Genomic DNA, 25,909 nt, shown 5'->3' on the forward strand with positions numbered 1-25,909 from the left:
AGGTAGAGGTCTTTCAGCAATCATTCTCACAATAGCACATTGGTAATAGTCAGTGACAAATATCATAGCTAAACAGCGCTGGACTTGGTTAAAACCCTGGATGGTAGACCAAAGGGGAACTGTAAATAGTTCAATTCTCCAGTAGGAAGTGCTGCCCACACTTTCTGATCGTGGATATAACGTTGAAGATCTGATGTTGTTTTAAAGATACAAGTTCAACATATTTTTTACAAGGTTCCTTGATGTTGAAATTTCGTTACCATGACGACCTAGTCCTGTGGTTGAAATTTCACCCTTAAAACAACCGTTTATGTTGATGACTTTTTTCAAATCCAATGTCTTTTCCACGTAGATTCCATGTCACAATACGTTGACGAATTATGTTAAAACAACGTTGAGGTTGTTCCCAGTGGGTTGTGTTGCCTTGATTCAGTCAGCAGAGAGAGAAGGGACAAAAAAAACACGTCTGGCACACAGTTGTAGGGTAGCATGTTTATTTGAACTTGCGATTAGCAATGTAGTATTCTCCTACGTGGCTCACAGGAATTCATAAATAAGTAGGCCTATACCGTATTCAAATGAGCCCATGTCATCAGTGACAATGAAAACTCAATGATAAAACTCCATGTGACAGAATGGGGTGACACACTGATTATTCATTAAATAAAAGTATAAAATAAACAAAACAGTACATGATGGCCTACATGAAATATTAGATCACAGTAAAAAGAAATTATCAAAAGTCTGAAGAGCACTGAATATTCAAACATTATTGGTTGAAATAACAAAAACATTCAAATATACTGCACCCGTAATATTAAGCTACAGTACTAGCATGGCAGAAAAGGTAAATGGCTTTTTTATTCAAATTTGTTAAGTTTACAGGTTATTGTCCTCGAATAATGAGAGAAATGTTCAGTCCAGATTTCCTACATTTAAATTGAACCCATCAATCCTCAATAATCTGTACAAGGTGACATATGGGTAGACAGACAAAATGGCATAAGAACCAAACCCCTTTTAGGCCTGAGGTACAGTGAAGTAAAACATAGCCATGTGAATATCTGATATCAAATCATCTCTGTAAAAAATAGAAAATAAAACTAAAACCGAATCCCTGTATAACTGTGTGGTCAGTATTAGCTTATCATGCTCTGAAAAGAGATCAGTAAGTCAGTTCTTCAACGGGGGTACAGTGGCCCCATACACTAGTATTCAGGCGGCTGCCATTTTGGCTCTGGATAGATCGTAGTGTGCAGGAAGGACAAGGTGAGCTCAGCAAAAGGCAGTAGTTTTATTACATGAGTAAGGTACAATGATTTAGATGGTAATGACCCATGGCTGATTATGAAACAGGGGGGAGCTCATGCAGCTTGGACTGGAGGAGGGGTGGAGGGTTACCAGATTGGAGAGCCCTCTCCGAAGTCTCCGTCAGAGAGCAGCCCATGGCTTGAATTCTTTAAGTGGGACACAGCACTGGAGAAGAAAAATAGATTGATAATTAGGAATACTTCAATCATCGTTATAATAATTATCATCATAATGTCATCACCTAGTCTTCGTCAACTGTGCTAATCAAATTAGCTGAAAAACATTATAATTTTTTTTCTTCTTACAGGCACATTTCAAATTAAATAAGTTCAGACAGGAAATTCACATTACATTTACATTTACATTTAAGTCATTTAGCAGACGCTCTTATCCAGAGCGACTTACAAGTTGGATTAATCTAACCATTTATTAGAAAATAGAAGACAACCCATTACCATTATAATAAACTACAGGCAGTGAGAGAGATATTCCAATCCCCCTGATGGTAACAAAACCAAACGGGTGGAGGCTGGGGTGGTGGTAGGCTAGCAGAAAACAGACAACGCATAGCAGGTGGCAGCAATAGTTGCAGCAGCAACATTAAGCACCAAAGACATGCCAAGCATTCAGCTTAGCTTGGTCCTTTGGTATAGCATGGCGCATGAAATGCCAGGGTAGTGGGTTTGATTCATGGGACCACTCATACGTAAAATGTATGCATGCTTGTCTAAGTCACTTTGGATAAAAGCGGCTGCTAAATGGCATATATTTATATTATTATAGTGGAGTCGCAATGCAGCACCAGATGATGTGTGTGCAGATCTGGTCAATTTAAATAGCCATATTAGGGTAGGAAGTGTTGTTTGAATCCGATTGGTGCAATCTCAGCTGATTCTATTAAACATTCGATATGCAAACACTCGAGTTTCCCATCGGAATCGGCTTCACTTAACTATTATACCAGTGGAATAGCCCCTTTAGGTACCATGTATCAGGCTAGTAAGTAGATGCTGTACTTTCCACTTTTGTTATCTTTACTTGGATAATATAATTGTATTCAATTAGTTATTCCCTTACACTTGGAGTAATACCTATGTAATGTTAAGTGTTTCTAAACCTAATCAAGCATTAGTTACCTTTTAATATGTAGTCAGTTAGCAGTGTAGGCACCTTCTCACTGTCTTCCTTCATGGCGTAAAGAACTGTGGGGATAAAATCAAAACAAGGTGGTTCTTAGCACTGAGTGTAGTACTGGGCATTGGCACATTTCTGAGCTATGCTACTTGTACAGCTGTGGGACAGAGACTAATCAAATTGAAAATGAATTGAATAATTGAAAATTATGTTTGTGCCGGGCTAACTGAGCAAAACACATTTTGAGGGTCAATTTGTGTTTCCATCCAATGAAAATTTAAACGGAGTTGAACATTTGGGGATGTGGTTGTATGATCAGCTAACCCAAACTAGGAAAACAACCCATTAGCTTAGCATTCAATTACATTATCCCGCCCACTTACTATTGGTGATCATCTGAAGGTCGTCCACAGTTGGAGGAGTTGCTTTCTTCTCATATGGAATTACCGTGTTTAGATACTGAACAACAAAGACAAAAGAGAGACAGTTAGGGAAGCGACGTAGCAGTATTGAAACATTGTAGATTTAACACATTGCCATACTTGGTGGCTAGGAGCTGTAAATGCTTAAGTGTCTCACCTGTTTGTCTGTCCCTGTGCTGCCAAACGTCTGTCTGATGCCTGTCTGCAGGATGTTGGAGAGGCCCTCCATACTAAAACGCTGGAACACAGACAATCACCAGCTGTGAGTGACAACGACCCTCTGTCACCACAACACAGTAACACTTTCTATGAGACAGCTGTCTTGTGATGCATTCTAAATGCAGTTAACAGTAATCTATGCATTTATAAAGCTTATGAGGAGCTTTTATGAATATAGTATGCATAATAGTGTGTTTTATAATGCATGCAACCTAACAGCATTTGTAAAGGCTGTTAATTTAAAAGGAGCCGTTATGAATGCTTGTGACATTAAAATCAGACATTACCACATCAATTGTATATAGACTGGCTGTACATCATGATCAGGACTACAGTAATTTACTCCATTCCTACATTGTCATTACTAAACAGATAAAACTACCATGGTATTGGACAGGTAAACACAAGCGTGTCCTTTGCTATGAGTAAAGAGGGGCTGTTAAGTGTTGTTAATTTGTTCCTGGATATGGACAGGCTGGTCTATGCTTTCACTGTATAAGAACCTATGGTCAATTCCTCTGTGAGTACTCTGTTGGTTTTTCTTCCCGTAAGTGCAGTTTATAATAACAACAAGAAAAAATGGTGCAGTTAGTTAGGGCCTAATGGCCTCTATGTCCATTATCCATGACGATGTGTGAGGCAGAGAGAGAGAAAGAGCGCTGTCTGGCTTGGAAATGCATCCGTATGGACATTAACACAGAGACACTCATGCTTGTGTGTGTGGTGTGTGTGTGTGTGCGTGCGTGCATGCGTGTGACAGACACACACACCACCATCAGCCTATACACTAATACCATTTCCCATACAAACATACCCCCCGCTCATTTATCTCCCTCCCTCAGTGCTTACCTTCATAGGCATAGAGGCGGGCTTGGAGTCTGTGTGGGCATTGGTTGTAGCAGTAGTACCACCAACCACGGTCGTGGTTACCGCATTACCCTGCAGACTCAGGCCTTTATCGCTCCGGCGCCGGCGCTTGCCCGTGTCCCGTTGCTCCTTCTGGCGGTTCTGCACATCCATGAGGGCCGTGATGAACGTGTTCTTCACCTCCTTCTCAAACTCCAGCTCGTCACGGCGCGCCAGCTGGGTGACCAGCTCCTCGGAGTACTCCATGATGGCCGACTCCACCCGGCACAGCAGCTCCACCAGGGCTGAGCTGGGCATCAGACTTAGGCCTGGAGAGAGAGAGAGGCATGGTCTGGTATGGAGCTACTATACCTTAGCCTGGAGCCCAGATCTGTTTGTCCTGTATAGCCAACTCCTACAGTCGTTGTCACTAACAGATCTGGGACCAGGCTAACTGCACATAGAGGTGAACCGAGATTCAATATTCATAATATTATATACTGTACAAGGGATATCAAATTGCTTCCCTCGAAGGCCAAAGCATTGCTGGTTATCATTATTATCAGGCATTGACTCAGACCTGGCGCATCAGGGCAAAGTGAACTCTCTGGCCAAACAATGACAAACTTCTAGGTAAAAAATAAAACCTGGTCCCGTAATCATAAAGCGTCTCAGAGTAGGAGTGCTGATTTAAGATCAGATATCACCGGGTTTTTTTCAATCGCTTTGGTGCTATTTTCACAAGTACTGTATGTGGTGAATTTTCTAAACTCTTAGTACAAATCTCCGAACTGGTAACACTTGTAAGTCTTATATTGAAAACCTTTTATTGTGCATTCATTTGGTTTGGAGACATCTTTCACCACACAACCATTGATCCAAAATATATGTTTACTGTGAAATAGCAAGCGAAAATCGATTTAATCACCAAAACATAATGAGAGTATTTTCTGCATGAACAGTAGTTATATAAAAAGAAAAATGTTAATCCAATAGCAAACAAATGCAAGATACACGTTTCAAAACTTTTAATTGTTGTATGATACAGTACTGTAAATTACAGTACATAACATTGTTTTCACATTAGTCAATACACCTGCACTACCCATCAAAATTGACTGAAACTCACATTTCCATCATTTCTATCCCATGTGTGATTAAAGTTGGAATTATTGAAGAAATGTTCCACAATCATTGATGCAAAAAATACATGTATTGTTCAGATATAATTACACTGTAGGTGTACTGTAATCAAATTAAATGAATGAAAAAAACAATGTTTAGTAGGAACTAGTTTGCATCAAGCCTGTCTTGAACATTTGGTAGGTTCTCATTGAACATCACAGCAAATGTCTTCATTGTTCATGCACCTGGGGAAAAACGTTTGGCATGACAAATCCAAGGCTGACATAGGTCTGGATTGATGTCATTGCATGCCTCATCTATAGCCTGAAGAAGGATGGCACACTCATGGCGATGCAATCATAAACCTCCGACTTGTATTTTCATAATGTATTGTATTTTACAGTATTGTATTGTACTTATGTATTGTAGTGGTCCTTTGTGGCTCAGTTAGTAAGAGCATGGCACTAGCAACACCAGAGTTGTGGGTTCTATTCCCATGTATATTAAATGGCATATATTACGATATTACAGTACTGTATTGGCCAATGCATTTTTGTAAAGCAGTGTGAAAATCCCCCATTAAAAAGACCCCAGCAGCTTCATCTTTTTAGCTATTTAGGGGATGCATTTGTTACATACAGTACATCTCTAAAACTTACTGTAAAGTAAAATCAAAATTATAGTACATTACAGTATATCAAGCTTTATAAGCGTTATATTTTTATACTTTACAAACATACATGTTCAGTATGTAGTTCTCTGTAGTAGATCTGTAGTAGACAAACCAGTTTAAAACCTATAGGTTTACTAAACGGTTAAGTTGTTATCAATTAAGTAAGAGTAAAATGTATTTTAACAAATGGACAAGAGGACAATTATATCTAAAGTAATGTGAGTGCTGTATTGTGAAAAGCAATAACTTCATATGAACATGAGCAATGTGAAACATGTATTTCTAGATGAAACAATGATTAAGTTTGGTGAAAAAGTGACTTTATGATTGTGTATGTTGTACTTAGTCAATTAAACATATGCTTAGAGTTTTGAAACAACTGCCTTTTTGATTATCGGTTTTGAGTTTTGTACTAAGCGTTGTGAAAATATACCATAGTGCATTCGGAAAGTATTCAGACACCTTCACTTTTTCCACATTTTGTTACGTTACAGCCTTATTCTAAAATGGATTACATTTAAAAAAAATCTATCTACACACAATACCCCATAATGACCATTTTTTTCACACTTATTAAAAATAAAAAGCATAAATACCTTATTTACAAAAGTATTCAGTCCCTTTGCTATGAGACTCGAAATTGAGCTCAGGTGCTCAGGTTCCATACGATCATCCCAGAGATGTTTCTACAAAGAGTCCACCTGTGGTAAATTCAAATGATTGGACATGATTTGGAAAGGTGCACACCTATCTATATAAGGTCCCACAGTTGACAGTGCATTTCAGAACAAAAACCAAGCTATGAGGTTGAAGGAATTGTCCGTAGACCTCCGAGGCAGAATTGTGTCGAGGCACAGATCTTGGGAAGGGTACCAAAACATTTCTGCAGCATTGAATGTCCCCAAGAACACAGTGGCCTTCATCATTCTTAAATGGAAGAAGTTTGGAACCACCAAGACTCTTCCTAGAGCTGGCCGCCTGGCCAAACTGAGCAATCAGAGGAGAAGGGCCTTGGTGACCAAGAACCCGATGGTGACCAAAAACTAGTGACCAAGAACCCGATGGTCACTCTGACAGATCTCCAGAGCTCCTCTGTGGAGATGAGAGAACTTTCCAGAAAGCCAGCCATCTCTGCAGCACTCCACCAATCAGGCCTTTATGGTAGTGGCCAGACGGAAGCCACTCCTCAGTAAAAGGCACATGACAGGCTGCTTGGAGTTTGCCAAAAGCCACCTAAAGGACTCTCAGACCATGAGAAACAAGATTTTCCGGTCTGATGAAACCAAGATTGAGTTCTTTGGCCTGAATGCCAAGCGTCACGTCTGGAGGAAACCAGACACTGCTCATCACCTGGCCAATACCATCCCTACGGTGAAGCATGTTGGTGGCAGCATCATGCTGTTGGGATGTTTATCCGTGGCAGGGACTGGGAGACTAGTCAGGATCGAGGGAAAGATGAACGAAGCAAAGTGCAGAGAGATCCTTGATGAAAACCTGCTCCAGAGCGCTCAGGACCTCAGACTGGGGTGAACAGGACAACGACCCTAAGCACACAGCCAAGACAACGTAGGAGTGGATTCGGGACAAGTCTCTGAATGTCCTTGAGTGGCCCAGTCACAGCCCGGACTTGAACCTGATCGAACATCTCTGGAGAGACCTGAAAGTAGGTGTGCCGCAACGATCCCCATCCAACCTGACAGAGCTTGAGTGGATCTGCAGACAAGAATGGGAGAAACTCCCCAAATACAGGTGTGCCAAGCTTGTAGCGTCATACCCAAGAAGACTAAAGGCTGTAATCGCTGGCAAAGGTGCTTCAACAAAGTACTGAGTATAGGGTCTGAATACGTATGTAAATGTAATATTTATTTTCTTTTTTTTCTCATTTTTATAAATTTGCACAAATTTATAAAAACCTGTTTTTGCTTTGTCATTATGGGGTATTGTGTGTAGATTTTTTTAAATCCATTTTAGAATAACGCTGTAACGTAGCACAATGTGGAAAAAGTGAAGGGGTCTGAATACTTTCCGGATGCACAGTACTTTGATGAATTATTATATATATTTTTTTTAAAGCAATATGGATCCTAGATCATCACTCCTACTTTGAGATACTTTATGAATATGGGCCAAGTACCACTTCAGGCCTCAAGGGGCAGGAATTAAATAGTTCTGCTGTATACAGTACATACAATATAGGGATAGATGAGATAAGTGGGATGATATCACTTGTACATCATCCATGAAAATTTTTCATTACCTTGATATTAAATTCTGAGTAGAGTAACTAGCCTTTAACTAGTTTCTGTGACTGTGGATGCTGTCTAATATTACTTATATTTTTGAAAGTAAACCGACTTTGCATAAAACATATTTAAGATGACACACCCAATTCCAAATACAAAGAAATACTCAAACACATGCAGTGCATCTACACACAGACATATGGATTCACAGACATATACCCAAATGTGCTTCCATAAACACACACACACTAAGCAGGAAACATGTCTCTCATGCAGGGGAGCCACATGGTCACACAATATGTCTTTCCACAGGGAACCATATTGAGTGCGTGCCTTGGCCCTCTGAAATGAGAGACTCATATAAAGAAATGCCTGCTGCAGCTTTATCCAGTTATTGACCCTTTTTGCACTACATTCACCATTGAGGCTGAAGAAGGTAAACTGACAACACTTCCATATTGTCTGATCTATGACCCCTCACACAATCAAAGTCCTACAAGCAGTGCAATAGCCTGCTGAGCTAAAGCCTAGGCATGAAATCAAACAAGTTTACATTTGTCTCTTACAAGGTTATTTATTTCACAATCAATGCTCATAGAGCCAGCACTGCTGTATGAGCACATACTTAACCACTATGAGGTCAAAGGTCACTTTATTTTTACACAGTATTGTATGAACAGGAAATACATTTTGGGAAAAGGTGTCTCCAATGACAATGTTAATTGGATGTTGAATTGCTTAAATTGGCACTCTTCTGTTTATTCAACTCCTTGGTTTGTGTGACTTGGTGTTTAACCCTTCAGGCAACATTAGTTGTTGTACACTTACCTTCATAGGAGGGCATGTTGTTATTGGAGGCCTGGGACAGCTGTCTAATCTCCTCCAGAAGGGATGGGCTGGTCTTGGATGAGGAGTGTCCACTCTCTTCCTCGTCCTCCTCCTCGGTCTCACCAGGGTCCGGAGAGTTCTCCATCATCTCAACTATCTCCTCAATGACCTTGGAGAGAGAGTGATCGAGGAAGGGATTGAGGGAAGGTAGATGAATACATACACTTTCACAAATAGCACTTAAAGAATCTATGCATCACCAATAGGTAAACATTCATGGTCGTCAGGCATTCATTATTCATGTGCAGTAGTCCATGAGGTAATGCAGAATGGAGCTACTTGACATACACTACATGACCAAAAGTATGTGGACACCTGCTAGTCAAACATCTCATTCCAAAATCATTCGCATTAATATGGATTTGGTCCCCCTTTTGCTGCTATAACAGCCTCCACTCTTCTGGGAAGCCTTTCCACTAGATGTTGGAACATTGCTAAGGTTACTTGCTTCCATTCAGACAAGAGCATTCGTGAGGTCGGGCACTGATGTTTGTCGATTAAACCTGGCTCGCAGTCGGTGTTCCAATTTATCCCAAAGGTGTTTGATGGGGATGAGGTCAGGGCTCTGCACAGGCCAGTCAAGTTCTTCCATATTGATCTCGACAAACCATTTCTGTATCAACCTCGCATTGTGCACAGGGGCATTGTCATGCTGAAACAGGAAAGGGCCTTCCCCAAACTGTTGCCACAAAATTGGAAGCACAGAATCGTCTAGAATGTCATTGAATGCTGTAGCATTAAGACTTCCCTTCACTGGAACTAAGGGGCCTAGCCCGAACCATGAAAAACAGCCACAGACCATTATTCCTTCTCCACCAAACTTTACAGTTGGCACTATGCATTGGGGCAGGTAGCGTTCTTCTGGTATCTGCCAAACCCAGATTCGTCCGTCGGACTGCCAGATGTTGAAGCATGACTCATCAATCCAGAGAACGTGTTTCCACTGCACCAGAGTCCAATGGCAGTGAGATTTACACCACTCCAGCCAACGCTTGGCATTGCGCGTGTTAATTTTAGGTTTTTGTGCGGCTGCTCGGCCATGGAAACCCATTTCTTGAAGCTCCCGGCGAACAGTTATTGTGCTGACGTTGCTTCCAGAGGCAGGTTGGAACTCAGTAATGAGTGTTGCAATCGAGGACAGACGTTTTTTACGCGCTACACGCTTCAGCACTCCCGTGGTCCCGTTCTGTGAGCTTGTGTGGCCTACCACTTCGCGGCTGAACCATTGTTGCTCTTAGATGTTTCCACTTCACAATAACAGCACTTACAGTTGACCAGGGCAGTTCTAGCAGAGCAGAAATTTGACCAACTGACTTGTTGGAAAGGTGGCATCCTATGACGGTGCCACATTGAAAGTCACTCAGCTCTTCAGTAAAGCCATTCTACTGCCAATGTTTGTCTATGGAGATTGCATGGCTGTGTGCTCGATTTGTCAGCAACGGGTGTGGCTGAACTAGCCGAATCCACTAACTTGAAGGGGTGTCCACGTACTTTTGAATATATAGAGTCTTGCAATACTTTTCGCCTTGGCTTTTTTAACCACTGTTATTATATGGGGCTTTAATGTATTCTACTTTCGTATATATATTTTTAACTGTCTAAATAAGCTAGGAATATACATACAGTCCCTTCAGAAAGTATTTATATCCCTGGACTTATTCCACATTTTGTTGTGTTACAGCCTGAATTCAAAATGTATTAAATATATGTTTTCTCTCACCCATCTACACACAATAGACCATAATGAAAACATGTTTTTAGAAATGTAAGCTAATTTATTGAAAATGAAATATGGAAATATCTCATTTACATAAGTATTCACACACCTGAGTCAATACATATTAGAAGTACCTTTAGCAGTGATTATATCTGTAAGTCTTTCTGGGGAAGTCTCTAAGAGATTTGCACACCTGGATTGTACCATAGTTGCACATTTATTATTTAAATAATTCTTTAAGCTCTGTCAAGTTGATTGTTGATCATTGCTAGACAGCCATTTTCAAATCTTGCCATAGATTTTCAAGCCGATTTATGTCAAAACTGTAACTAGGCCACTCAGGAACATTCAATGTTGTCTTGGTAAGCATATCCAGTGTAGATTTGGCATTGTGTTTTAGGTTATTGTCTTGCTGAAAGGTGAATTTTCTGCCAGTGTCTGTTGGAAAGCAGACTGAACCAGGTTTTCCTCTAGGATTTTGCCTATGCTTAGCTCTATTCTGTTTCCTTTTAGCCCCCCCAAAAATGAAGATGGCAAGCGTACCCCTAACATGAAGCAGCCACCACCATGCTTGAAAATATGAAGAGTGGTACTCAGTGATGTGTTGTGTTAGATTTGCCCCAAACATAACACTTTGTACGCAGGACATAAATGTAATTTCTTTGACATATTTTTTGCAGTTTTACTTTAGTGCCTTGTTGCAAACAGGATGCATGTTTTGGAATATTTGTATTCTGTACAGGCTTCCTTCTTTTCACTCTGTCATTTTGGTTAGTATTGTGGAGTAACTACAATGTTGTTGATCTATCCTCAGTTTTCTCCTATCACAGCCAATAAACTCTCTAACTGTTTTAAAGTCACCATTGGCATCATGGTGAAATCCCTGAGTGGTTTCCTTCCTCTCTGGCAACTGAGTTAGGAAGGCCGCCTGTATCTTTGCAGTGACTGGGTGTATTGAAACACCATCCAAAGTATAATTAATAACTTCACCATGCTCAAAGGGATATTCAATGTCTGCTTTTAGTTTTTTTTACCCATCTACCAATAGGTGCCCTTCTTTGCGAGGCATTGGAAAACCTCCCTGGTCTTTGTGGCTAAATCTGTGTTTGAAATTCACTGCTCAGCTGAGAGACCTTACAGATATTTGTATGTGTGGGGTACAGAGATGAGGCAGTCATTCAAAAATCATGTTAAACACTATTATTGCACACAGAGCGAGTCCATGAAACGTATGTGCCTTGTTAAGCAGATTTTTACTCCTGAACTTAATTAGGCTTGCCATAACAAAGGGATTGAATACTTATTGACCCAAGACATTTAAGTGTTTCATTTTTTTGAAATTTATAAGAATTTGTTAAAAACATTATTCCACTTGAACATTGTGGGATAATGTGTGAAGGCTAGGCTGTAACACAACAAAATGTGGAAAAAGTCAAGGGGTGTCAATACTTTCTGAAGGCACTGTAACTGGAAGTACAACCAAGTTGTTTGTATAACAGAAAGTACATGTGTCTTTAGTCACCTGATCAGCAGTGATAAGAGGCTCCTCACTCAGGCAATTGGCATTGTCGTTCTTCTCGTTCATCTCCTCCTCCTCTTTTTCATGAATCTGGAGAATGCGAGAGAGAACGAATGAAACCATGGAAACCCCTTCAGCCACATTAGTGGAATCTTAACTTCTTAGTATTAGAATTAGAAACCATGGAAACAAGGTTTACCCCCACTGGTGTTAGCGTTAGCATCTTAGCATTCGTAAAATAAGATTACAGAAAAGCCATTCACCCATATTGAATTTAGCTTTAGCATATTAGCATTTGGGGAGCTAATGAACATTCCCCAAATTTGAACCCATCATTCCCTTCTCTGCTCTTCATCTGAAAATAACATTTCTGCCCCTTGAGTTTGGAAGCCATCTTGAAAGTGTTTGGGTTGTCCTTAGTCACGTTCAAATTGCCATAATTCTATCTATTGACTGTTTGTTTTCTACTTCCCTCTAAAAAAATATTGCTTTTGATGCTCATTGTTCTTATGCCGTTGGCCTCAACCAAGTTAATCCCTGCAAGGATATCAATCAGCAATAAAATAAACCGGGGACATAGAAGACTAAATACTGATGGACTGCTTTTTCACTGTCTGTAGAGTCTCTTATAGCTTCTGCTGGAGACTGTGTGTCTGCGTATTGGCCCTGACCCAGCCCTGAGCCTTGGCCCTGACTCTTTGAGTGCCTGCAGTTGCATGTGAGAGCAGATTAGGGGAGGAGAGGGCGAGAGGGTGTAGGAGGAGGAGGGTGGTTGACTGATACTGAGTAGCAGGCAGTCAAGGCAGCTCAGCCTTGATTTTTGGTGTCAGGTCAGGTGACGTCAGCGCCACAACCTCAAGGCATGAATGACATCCAGTCAGTCAGCCAGCCAGCCAGCCAGCCAGCCAGCCAGCCAGCCAGCCAGCCAGCCAGCCAGCACACTCTAGCTAGCATTCTTTCTAAGACGTTGCTCAGTTACAGCACGTCCTCACACATTGCCTCCCTACAGAACACACTAGTCAGTCACACATGAAAGAGGTGAGGTTTTGAGCAGAATAGCCCATTCCTTGCTCTAGAATCCAATTGATAATACAAATCTGAAATCCAATTGTTCTGAAATCCATTCAAATAAGCCTAAAAGTCTTAAAGAAAAATGCAATTCCAAGATAGCCTTTCAAACTCTTGTCTCAAAATGTTTCAGGTCTTTCCAGGTGAGAAGGGAGAGGAAGACGATTCTTCAAAACGACCTTAAATTATAATGAAGTATATTAGAAAGTGTTACCTCCTGGTCGGAGAGGTTGCCGTTGAATCCCTCTGAGTTGGGGTCGTCCCAGCTGGAGACAGAGGAAGGGACGTAGTTATCCGTCAGCGCATCCCACACACTGAAACGTGGACAACACAAACACACATTCAGTCACTGCAACACAACAGAAGTACACAGTACAAATGCAAAAAAAAAAGAAAAAACTGATGCAAACACACAACCACCAACATTGTAACAGGTCATCTCATACACTGCAACACAAGACAAACACACAGCCACCAACATTGTAACAGGTCATCTCATACACTGCAACACAAGACAAACACACAGCCACCGACGCTGGAATGATCAGGACATTCACAACAAAGCACAATACACTATCAGTCCTCGAAGCTGCAACTATTTGGAAATGGGCTTTTTGTTTGGCACAGAAGCCTAATCCCAAATCCAGTGCCGGTTTGTGATTTAAAGAATTGAGGAGGAGGATGGATTACATAAGAGGACCATCCTTCTCTTCCTCTCTAGATGACCCTCCTCTACCCAAATCATATTTGATAGAAATTATCAATTGTATATCTGCTGCCATTTCCTTCTATTAGTGTTCCGTTGACCATTTGCAGACAGTGAATTCAGAGGAGATGTTCACATGACATAATTGTGCTTTGTTCCCAATTCTGTCCCTCAACTTGCCAACATAATACATAACATCAAAATGCACATCATAATCCTCCGTATTGCACTCCAGGCTGCAATGCACACTGTCAACTAACAATTAAAGAAAAGCCCACAGTTTACACATTTTTTAAAGGTGTCCAATGTGAAGAAGTATAGATAAAAACAGCCCCTTACAGCATTGTGCAGGTCCTCCTCGAACTATAAGCACCTCAGTCCAATCAAGGCTGCAGCCTTGTGAAAATGACCAGAGTAGAACTCTCCCTTTGTTTCCGCTTTCTTTGTTTTCCACCCAGCTTGGCATGGCACCCACACCCTACCCTCCTCTTAGTGGCACAGCCCAGCCATGCACCAAACAGGAAACAAGCAGCCATTCATAGGGACTCATGACCTCACAGGTCATGCCTGTTGTGTTGTCCCCAACACACACACATACACACCTCTCCATCTGCAAAACAGGAACTAACTGGTACAGCACCGTCCCATATTATTGCAAACCTTTAGTTGATCTGGAACTTAGATTTAACCAACCATTCCACCAACTGTGTCGCATAACATAAAGGATCTATCAAGCATACAACAGATAAATGTGTCTATGTTCCTTGCGTCACTACATGGAGAGTGATGGGGTAACCAATTTCATGACATTCAAATCAGAAAGATCATATGATGCGGTTTCTAACTCTGTGGTGTACTGTAGAATAGATAAGCAAAACGTAATTTAGGCACACCCACATGCTAACAATAGCATCCCCAACATACATCTTTGTATGCCATTGTAATATTATATCATAATGAATTCTGAATATGAATCAATAGGCATACCCAAGGTCACACACAACAAAGTTATTCTTAGCAAGAGGATTTATTTCCACCCAATGTGAGAATGTCTGCGTTTTCTCTTCAGAGGCTGTTGGCGAATGGGAGTTCTGGTTGCCTGCTGGTAGAGGCAGTAGACAGAACAACAGAGGAACAAGAGAGTACAAAAATACATTGAATAATTCAAGGCCTATCCCGACTGTGGACTGCTGGGGTGTGTTGTTGTGGTTTTTGCTGGTGGGCGATTTGGTCGCTGTGAGGTAGGCTGAGTAACAGCTTCACCGTTGGTCATCATAGGATCTGAGAGTTGGGTCTTGAGATATGCAGTGGTATCGTTTGAACAATGTTAAATAATGACATACAGTGAGCTCTGAAGGTATTGGTGACACACTTTTGGATTTTCATTCATATTGGATGAACCGTTTAGAAATTACAGCACTGTTTGTACATAGTCTTCCCATTTTAGGCGACCAAAAGTATTGGGACAAATTCACTTATATGTGTATTAAAGTAGTCAAAAGTTAAGTATTTGGTTCCATATTCTTAGCACGCAATGTCTGCATCACGTATGTGACTCTATAAAACTTGATAATAAATAATTCTGTGTCCCATACAAATTAATGGTAAATAATGTATTGTGTCATTTGGAGTCACTTTTATTGTAAATAAGAATAACATATGTTCCTAAACACTTCTACATTAATGTGAATGCTACCATGATTATGGATAGTCCTGAATGAATTGTGAATAATGATGAGTGAGAAAGTTAGACACTCAAATATCATACCCCCACAAAAAATGCTAACCTCCTCTATTACTGTAATGGTGAGAGATTTGTGCGTCTAACTTTCTCACTCATCATTATTCACGATTCATTCAGGACTATCCATAATCATGGTAGCATTCACATTAATGTAGAAGTGTTTAGAAACATATTTTATTCTTATTTACAATAAAAATTATTCCAAATGACACAATATATTATTTACCACTAATTTCTAGTGGCACAAAATTCTGAAATCTGAAACACAACCAAAACAAACAGCAAATGCATCCAACAAGTTTATAGAGGGACAAGCTTGATGTAATAATTGTGTGCTAGGAATATGGGAACAAATACTAATCTTTTGACTACTTTAATATACATAAGTGAACTTGTACCATTACTTTTGGTCCCATAAAATTGGGGTACTATGTACAAAATGTGCTGTAATTTCTAAATGGTTCACCCGATATGTATGAAAATACCCTCAAATGAAGTCTGCACTCTAACTGCATAGTCATTGTATCATTTCAAATCCAAAAGTGTTGTAGTACAGAACCAAAACAACAAAAAATGTGTCACTGTCCCAATACTTTCTGAGCTCACTGTAGTACTGGTATATCAGCCAATGCTCTGTTTAACTGATAGCTGTGATGCCTTGTGGGATTCTTTCTGAACTGCTATGAATGCATAGGTGTAGTGTTCATAGCTGCTCGTTTCACACCAAACCAAGAATTTACATGCTCTGATTGCAGTAAATGGTGTGCCTTACGAATGGGACTGTATAGCCACAAAAGTATGCAATTTGAAGACAGAAGAGGAAGACATCATCAGACATGATGTACTACCTAAACAAGCAAGCATTGACCAATGCTTTGCTCAGAAGATTGCTGCAATGGATGTGCCATGTTATCAAAAATAATACAGGGGTGCATTGTACAACCCAAAAGGCAAGCAGCTGAAGCAAAAGAAATCGCTCCCCCGTGATACACCATTTGTATCTTTAGCTCATATCTCAAAACAACATATTATATTTGCTGAAGTCAGACTTAAGCTTCAAAAACACAAAGGTGGTGGCCGACACTCACTCCTCATCCTGCAGCCGCTCCTCGTCCTCCTCAGTGTGGGACTGGTTGCGCACAGGGGCCAGGCCCTCCGTCTTGGTGTTGTAGTTGTGGAAACAGACATTCAGCTTCTCGTCAAACTCATTGACCAGGTCCTCCATGGACTTGAAGCTCATCATCTCTGAGAAGTTCTCCAGTTCGGAGAAGTCCTCGCGGGTGATGGGAGCCAGGGGGGCCATTGGGGCCAGGGGGATGGTGCTGTAGGGGGGTCGGCTGAGGGGCACAGCCCGATCCATGTCCTCTACCCGGCAGGGCCGGAGGTCTTCGAACTCCTCATCCAGGCACACAAGGGGAGCCTCCATGGTGGGTGTCTCCAGTCACAAGTCAACGAGAAAGGAGCCCTAGGAGAGTGAAGGAAGGGAAATTAGAAAACATGGACTTTACAGGGGGCTGCTTTTTTCAATTCACGTCATTAGATCAGGGTTTTGTCATCCATCCCAAAGAGGTGCACATTAAACACTGTCAGTACCAGTGACCCAGAAAAGACAACGCATGTCTGGGTCCCAGCCCAGGCACCAGTATTTCAGGTCTCAGGAAGGCAGCAGTGATGCTAATTCGGGTATCTGCTACATCAGCACTCGCACATGTGATTATAAAAAACAAAGGCTTGGTGATTAGTTGAATCAGGTGCTGGGCTAGTGTAAAAATACTTGATTACATGCTAAATTCACACATAATATATTTTTATGGCATCTCAGGTATCTTGAGTAATTTCAATTGGACATTTATGTGGCAGCAACTCTATAATGGCAAAGTCCCTCCCCAAAAAAGAGGAAAGAACCAGTCCCACAGGAAGAGAAAATGGTAGTTGAGATTCCTGGTTAACTGTAGTTAACTAAGTAATACTGGTGTAATTTAATTGATGAGGAAAGGGATTCAGGGACAGCCAGTCATTATAAAGACAATACCGTGGCTACCCATTATGTTTTCTAACTTGTCTTAAGAGTGACACTCAACAAAAAAAATAGCTTAGCAAGTCCTACATTTTGATAATGTGCTAATTATAGATTTATCACTGTGGCAAATTCTGTGTCTCAACAAAATGGTACTAAGCACCATCAAACTTGGAGAACATTGTTCAAGTCGGACACTTACCAAATTTAGCACAAATCCTAAACACTTAAATCTATATGAGGTCATATACTGTAGCCAGTGGTGAGAAAAGTACCCAATTGTCATACTTGAGTAAAAGTAAAGATACCATAATAGAAAATGACTCAAGTAAATTGAAAGTCACCCAGTAAAATACTACTAAAGTAAAAGTCTAAAAGTATTTGGTTTAAAATGTACTTAACTATCAAAAGTAAATTTAATCGCTAAAATATACTTAAGTACCAAAAGTAAAAGTACAAGTTTAAATAATTAAAAATTCCTTATATTAAGCAAACCAGATGGAATGATTTTCTTGTTTTTTTAAATGTACGGAGAGCCAGGGGCACACTCCAACACTTAGACATCATTTACAAATGAAGCATTTGTGTTTAGTGAGTCCGCCAGATCAGAGGCAGTAGGGATGACCAGGGATGTCCTCTTGATAAGTGTGTGAATTAGACCATTTTCCTGTCCTGCTAAGCATACATCCTGAGGCTGCATTTATTGTAGCTAAGGGATTATAACAAAGCTAACCTGAGAACAAGACTTCCTAAATTCTATCAGCATATCGAATGCGCGACACGAGCTGGTTGCATTCTGGATCATTGCTACTCTAACTTCCGTGATGCATAGTAAGCCCTCCCCCGCCCTGCCTTCGGCAAATCTGACCATGACTCCATTTTGTTGCTCCCAACCTATAGACAGAAAGTAAAACAGGAAACACCCGTGCTCAGGTCTATCCAACGCTGGTCTGACCAATCGGATTCCACGCTTCAAGATTGCTTCGATCACGTGGACTGGGATATGTTCCGGATAGACTCAGACAATAATATTGATGTATACGCTGACTCGGTGAGCGAGTCTATTAGCAAGTGCATCGGAGATGTCGTACGCACTGTGACTATTAAAACCTTTCAACCAGAAACCGTGGATTGACGGCAGCATTCGCACAAAACTGAAAGCGCGGACCACTGCTTTTAATCAGGGCAAGGCCACTGGAAACATAACCGAAAACAAACAGTGCAGCTATTCCTTCCACAAGGCAATCAAACAAGCAAAGCGTCAGTATAGAGACAAAGTAGAGTCACAATTCAACGGCTCAAACACGAGACCTATGTCTACAGTAAATAACAGATTACAAAAAGAAAAGCAGCCCCGTCGAGGACATCAACATCTTTCTCCCAGACATTTTAAACAACTTCTTTGCTCGCTTTAAGGACAATACAGTGCCACTGACACGGCCCGCTACCAAAGCCTGTGGGCTCTCCTTCTCCGTAGCCAACGTGAGTAAAACATTTAAACGTGTGAACCCTCGCAAGGCTGCCGGCCCAGACGGCATCCCGAGCCGCATCTTCAGAGCATGCACAGACCAGCTATATTCAAGCAATCCCTATGCTTGAGAGACTAGTCAAGGATCATATCACCTCCACTCTACCTGATACCCTAGACCCACTTCAATTTGCTTACCGCCCCAATAGCCATCACACTGCACACTGCCCTATCCCATCTGGACAAAAGGAATACCTATGTAAGAATGCTGTTCATTGACGACAGCTCAGCATTTAACACCATAGTATCCTCCAAACCCTGGGTCTCGACCCCGCCCTGTGCAACTGGGTCCTGGACTTTCTGACGGGCCGCCCCCAGGTGGTGAAGGTAGGAAACAACATATCCACCCCGCTGATCCTCAACACTGGGGCCCCACAAGGGTGCGTTCTGAGCCCTCTCCTGTAAGTCCCTGTTCACCCATTACTGCGTGGCCATGCACACTTCTAACTCAATCATCAAGTTTGCAGACGACACTACAGTGATAGGCTTGATTACCAACAACAACAAGAGGGCCTACAGGGAGGAGGTGAGGGCCCTTGGAGTGTGGTGTCAGGAAAATAACCTCTCACTCAACGCCAACAAAACAAAGGAGATGATCGTGGACTTCAGGAAACAGCAGAGGGAGCACCCCCCTATCCACATCGACGGGACAGTAGTGGAGAAGGTGGTAAGTTGTAAGTTCCTCAGCATACACATCACGGACAAACTGAAATGGTCCACCCACACAGACAGCGTGGTGAAGAAGGCGCAACAGCGCCTCTTCAACCTCAGGAGGCTAAAGAAATTTGGCTTGTCACCTAAAACACTCACAAACTTTTACAGATGCACAATCGAGAGCATCCTGTCAGGCTCTATCACCGCCTGGTATGGCAACTGCACCGTCCTCAACCGCAAGACTCTCCAGAGGGTAGTGCGGTCTGCACAACGCATCCCCGGGGGCAAACTACCTGCCCTCCAGGACACCTACAGCACCCGATGTCACAGGAAGGCCAAAAAGATAATCAAGGACAACAACCAACCAAGCCACTGCCTGTTCACCCCGCTATCATCCAGAAGGCGAGGTCAGTACAGGTGCATCAAAGCTGGGACCGAGAGACTGAAAAACAGCTTCTATCTCAAGACCATCAGACTGTTAAACAGCCATCACTAACATAGAGAGGCTGCTGCCAACATACAGACTTCACATCTCTGGCCACTTTAATAAATTGACTTAATAAAGGTATCACTAGTCACTTTAAATAACGGCACGTTAATAATGTTTACATATCCTACATTACTCATCTCATATGTATATACTGTATTCTATACCATCTACTGCATCTTGCCTATCCCGCACGGTCATCGCTCATCCATATATTTATATGTACATATTGTTATTCATCTCTTTACATTTGTGTGTATAAGGTAGTTGTTGTGAATTTGTTAGATTGCTTGTTAGATATTACTACATTTTCGGAACTAGAAGCACAAGCATTTCGCTACACTCGCATTAACATCTGCTAACCATGTGTATGTGACCAATACAATACGATTTGATTCAAAATGTAACCAGTACTTTTGGGAGTCAGGGGAAATTATTTTCATTAAGAATGTGGTGACTAAAAGTAAAAGTTGTCAAAAATATAAGTAGTAAAGTAAAGTACATACACCCCAAAAAACGACTTTAGTAGTTTAAAGTATTTTTACTTAAGTAGTTTACACCACTGACTGTTGCTATAATAAATCAGTCATCCCCAATGGTGAATTACTCTGTATGTAATTATTGTTCTTAATAACTATCCTGGAAAGTACAGAGTGATCTGTATGAAATTACCAAGAACTATTGATTGTTGTAGATCATGGATTCTTGTAGATAATAGATAATGAAGCAAGAACTGTTGGATAAAAGTTGTGTTTGAGTCCAAGTTCTGACGCAGTGCAATTACAAGAGTGAGGGCTAAATGTACTCAAGCTTTTCCTGGATCTTCGCCTGTATCCAGGGAGTGGAGTGGAGAGGAACCAATTTAAAACAAGCTTGTGTAAGCGTCTTCCTCTCTCTCCATCACATTACTCAGCAAAGTGCCGCTTCATCAAAAGCCAGATATTATTCCTCTCCTCTCTCTCCGTTTGTCTCTTATTTCCGTCATACCCACCCTTATTTTCTGCAGAGAAGACTCTGGGTTTGTATTGATATAGCATCCCAGAGTATGAGTGCTGATATAGGATCAGTTTGGCCATTTAAATCATAATGAATGAGATTATATGGACAGAGGGAATCTGATCCTCAGCACTCCTCCTCTGAGATGCTTTGTAAAAATGGACGCTGATCATGTCTAATTGACATGAAATGCACAGTCCAGGAAATGACTACAAGTCCCACAATCCCTTCCAACAGAGACGACGATGAATCATCCCGTCTCCATTATGTGACTGACAACTGGCATTTGAAAACACACAATGCATGTATGGAAATGTGACATGCGCTCTGGCACATTGCATGTGTATTATTGGTAAAACATTGTCCATTGTTCCTTCAAATGAATTATTAGGCAACTAAAATAAAGTGTCAATGTCATCTTAGTCATGTTGTTAGAGATATTTGCAGCTTTTTATGGCTACATAAGAAGCTTTTAGCTTTTGTTTGTTCCTAGACCATATGCTAACGGACATCTTGCAGGTGGATACAAAGAAAATACTGAAAACAGGAGAACATCCTTTTGTTCTGGTAGACGAGTGAAATCATGACAGCAGGCTGAGAGTGACAATATGGATGTGTGTGTGTGTTTGTGTATGTGCATGAGTGTATGCACTCATGTGTGTGACGTTTGACCTTCACCTTAACCAATGGACCCAGGTGTATGGCTGTGTTACCCTCCCACTGTTTCGCTCCCTGCCAGAGTCCAAAAACACCCACAAACCACCAGTACCAAAAACAACCAATCATAGAACCTCATCAGAGGTCATTTAAAGATACACTATGCAGAAATTGCTCCGCCATTTCCTGGTTGCAAAAAATAATAATAGTTTGCCTAATTTCAGTTTATGTAACAAAACAAGCAAGTATAGTGTAGAGAATCATTGTACAATCTAGACCGCTGTGAAATATTTTTTCCAGAACCAAAAATATTGTATTTTTAGCTATTTGAAGCTGGTGTACAAAACCGAAAGTAAAAGATGCAAATTCGAAACTTAAGAACGGGACGCATAGAAATAGCGCACATAGAATGGATCTACCACTTCTTAGACTTGCTTTCAAAGATAATGACAGATTTACAACTCACATTTCTATATGAATTGGGAATGGTCGCCCAAAAAGTTACAAAGAGAAACAAATGGCTGTCCCCATATTAAACTGGCAAAAAATAACTGCTAACACACTGACTGGACAACAAATCAATATTTGTTGCTATGCCAAATCTATTGCCATAATTTAATAAAATAAATCAAGCCCATTTTTTATATTGTAGATTTTTCAAAACATATTTGGGTGATTTCAATTCAATTGAAACAGTGATGGGTGGATCATATGGTTGCATTTATCTCAGAACAATACAAACACATGTCCTTTGCTATTCATATTCATTTGGCTGTCTACCGAAGCCTCTCCTGGGGTGAACATGAATATGTTTACATATTTTACTTCCATTGGCGTCATGAGAACATGCTTGTCACTCCCATTATGGAAGAAGATGGTTTTGGCTAAGATGCAGTATAACAAAATTGAAAGCTACTTTATTCCAACATTCATACCGGCATATAATTTACACAGCATCTTTTGCATTGATATAACAAAAATTAATGCTTGTTCGGTAGGCATGCTGCTATAATAAAAATGGACACCAAGCACTGACTGTACATGTCATCACTGCTTCTTAGGGTGAAAAACAGGAGGGGGAGGGAGAGAAGGAGAGGATGAGAGGACGAAGAGATGAGAGGACGAAGAGATGGAAGACAAGACCATGGTTACATATGAGGGAAGGAGATGGAGGGGGGAGGTGGAGGTAGAGAAGGATAGATAGAACGATAGATTACCTGCAGTAACTGTGCCTCCTGTAATATGGCTTAGAAACAGAGAGACAGTCCCTCCTAGGCGAGGCAGATCTGCAATACGCCACCTTCCTCTGCAAATCCCAACACTGGCCAACCAACAGCAATCACAGTCATTCCAGAGACTGGAGAGAAAAGAAACAGAGAGAAAGAAAAAAAGACAATGGCCGGTGCTGTTCTGTCTGTCCGTTTTCTTCCAGTAGCCCACAGCCCCCTTGCTTATCTCACTCCGCTGGCAGCAGCACGTTGTTTTCCAAACAATACGCAATCTCAGCCTCAACCTTACTTGAGAGAGAGAGCCTGTGCATCGCTCGCTCGCTCTCTACAGCCTGCCTGCGGAATCATCATCCCCCTCTCCTCCTCCTTCTTCTCCCCCTCTCCCTCCCTCCTCCCCCTCCCTTCCTCCCTCCTCCAAGGCTCAAAACCCTCAATATTAATGAGGAGAAGGGAGAGGCAGCTGCACCCTGTGTGTACTGGAGAGACCATGCAGACTGTCTGCCATGGCTACATTATTATATTTTCCCGGAACCTGCTACTTATCATTCTATGGGTAGAATTGCAGGGAAGCTAGCTTAATTCAACTGAGCCAGCTAGCACCATGCCTGTGAATATGCTAGGCTGATTAGCATTTTGACAGGGACAGAGTGCTGCTGGTGCGGAAACAAAGCTGAAAGGAGGGACCCAGAGACTAGGGGTAGTAGTTAGTTTAGTTTGCTTGCTAGCTTAGGAAGGAAGAAGGTTGTAATTGTTGGTCCCACCTCAATGAGAGCGGTAAGTAGAGGGAGTGTGGTGAGAATCTGTGATGACGTCAAAGAAACCTGCCCTTTTATTTTTACTGTACCTGTATTTATTGGTGGTCCTGTGAGTGTGTGAGAGTAAGAGTAAGAGTAAGAGTAAGAGTGAGAGTGAGAGTGAGAGAGAGAGAGAGAGAGAGAGAGAGAGAGAGAGACCGAAAGGCAGTGAAAGATTGAGAGAATGCCAAACAGGCAGCAGTCCACCATGCCAGAAGACAAAGATGGTTGTTGTAGAGGCACTTCTGTCAACTTGGTTTTTGTCACCATGTGAGTTACAGATGGCTTTACACACACTACGTCACACACACACACCAACAGATCCCCACCACCCCGCACACACACTTGCACAATATAAACCCACTCAGCTCCTTGTCAATCCCTGGCCTGTTCCCTGTCCCTAATCCCTGACTGGATTTAATCTGATTCTGTGGTGGAGATGAAATCCCTTTGAAAGCCTCATAGCCGGCATAGGAATTGAAACCCATTTGCTCATGTTATGGTTTTACACACTATTTTAACACTGTGGTGCACAGAGTGATGCAGACACATATGGCCATGCCATGATCTCTCCCTGGTACATTAGGGCTATACTCTTCTGCTAGCCCGACTAACTGGTTTAGCATATCAGATTAGCGGCAGTCTGTTATGGGGATAATGCAGTGTGTCTTGTAGATGACTGTTGATGTAATGTTATGGAGCTGAGTGTCTAAGCCGTAACATCATCACCGTAATTTACCGATCAGAACATGGTTATGGTCACCCAGTGCTTAGATTAAACAGTTCCAATGTTCCCCTACCCACTGTGGCAAAGTCATACAAGTGACAATGAGCTTATATTGTGTGACTGACTCAGTGTGCTTATGTAACACTAGACAAATATGAGAAAAATATATATAATTAAACCAACATTTCATGCGCTTTGTTTTTTTTCACTGATCTAAACTGAGGGTGTATTTACTAGGAACCAAACTGAAATTAACAGGCCGAAACGAAAGGGAACCTAAAAGAAACTCTAATTTTCATTGCAAAACATTTTGCTATGGTGTGCAATAATGAATACACCCCAGAACATGATAAATATACTTCTTGTTTCAAAAAGAAGGAAAGTTCAAATAGATTTCCAAACTGACACCCAAGCATCAATACAAAATTAAACTGAAGACTATGGCCTTCTCTCAATTGGGCAAAGGTCCGTCCTCCCTCGATTCCTCCGTCCTCCTCTTCTCCGTGACCCAGAAACCGGTAAGTGGTCACCATATTTATTTTATTTTACCTTTATTTAACTAGGTAGGCCAGTTGAGAACAAGTTTTCATTCATTTACAAGCATTTCAGAGCAGTTTGAGGCCACAGAAGGAGTGTTGTATGGCATTAAAGCTCGTCTGGAGGTTAGTTAACACAGTGTCCAAAGGGCCAGAAGTATACAGAATGGTGTCGTCTGCGTAGAGGTGGATCAGAGAATCACCAGCAGCAAGAGCGACATCATTGATATATACAGAGAAAAGAGTCGGCCCGAGAATTGAACCCTGTGGCACCCCCATAGAGACTGCCAGAGGTCCGGACAACAGGCCCTCCGATTTGACACACTGAACTCTATCTGAGAAGTAGTTGGTGAACCAGGCGAGGCAGTTCATTGAGAAACCAAGGCTGTTGAGTCCACCGATAAGAATGCGGTGATTGACAGAGTCGAAAGCCTTGGCCAGGTCGATGAAGACGGCAGCACAGTACTGTCTTTTATCGATGGCGGTTATGATATCGTTTAGGACCTTGAGCGTGGCTGAGGTGCACCCATGACCAGCTCTGAAACCAGATTGCATAGTGGAGAAGGTACGGTGGGATTCGAAATGGTCGGTGATCTGTTTGTTAACTTGGCTTTTGAAGACTAGAAAGGCAGGGCAGGATGGATATAGGTCTATAACAGTTTGGGTCTA

The 25,909-nt window shown here is 41.5% G+C and overlaps 1 protein-coding gene across 2 annotated transcripts; it reads right to left on the reverse strand.

Moving 5' to 3' along the window:
- Positions 1–477: 477 nt before the first annotated feature.
- Positions 478–23,550, reverse strand: LOC139530605 (fasciculation and elongation protein zeta-1-like). 2 transcript variants are annotated; one of them, XM_071327153.1, is made up of 10 exons: positions 23,172–23,550; positions 16,704–17,080; positions 13,380–13,479; positions 12,101–12,187; positions 8,802–8,970; positions 3,936–4,261; positions 3,025–3,105; positions 2,829–2,904; positions 2,448–2,513; positions 478–1,476 (listed from the first exon to the last, which is right to left on the reverse strand). In XM_071327153.1, the coding sequence occupies exons 2-10, from the start codon at positions 17,039–17,041 to the stop codon at positions 1,460–1,462; spliced, it is 1,260 nt and encodes a 419-aa protein (XP_071183254.1). In that variant the 5' UTR covers positions 17,042–17,080; positions 23,172–23,550; the 3' UTR covers positions 478–1,459. The 2 variants fall into 2 exon arrangements, with proteins under 2 accessions (XP_071183254.1, XP_071183264.1); XM_071327163.1 differs by having other exon boundaries at positions 13,380–13,431; positions 23,172–23,473.
- Between the last annotated feature and the right edge of the window lie 2,359 nt (positions 23,551–25,909).

The sequence above is a fragment of the Salvelinus alpinus genome, chromosome 1, assembly GCF_045679555.1.
Source record: "Salvelinus alpinus chromosome 1, SLU_Salpinus.1, whole genome shotgun sequence".
Lineage (NCBI taxonomy): Eukaryota > Metazoa > Chordata > Actinopteri > Salmoniformes > Salmonidae > Salvelinus > Salvelinus alpinus.

What these genes read in the sequence shown, in the direction of transcription:
- LOC139530605 (XM_071327153.1), bottom strand. Translation starts at nt 17,041, where the DNA reads ATGGAGGCTCCCCTTGTGTGCCTGGATGAGGAGTTCGAAGACCTCCGG. An exon ending in GAGCGGCTGCAGGATGAGGA is followed by an intron (nt 13,480 to 16,703) that starts GTGAGTGTCGGC and finishes TCCACGTTTCAG; the next exon opens with TGTGTGGGATGCGCTGACGG. An exon ending in CTCTTATCACTGCTGATCAG is followed by an intron (nt 8,971 to 12,100) that starts GTGACTAAAGAC and finishes TCTCTCTCCAAG; the next exon opens with GTCATTGAGGAGATAGTTGA.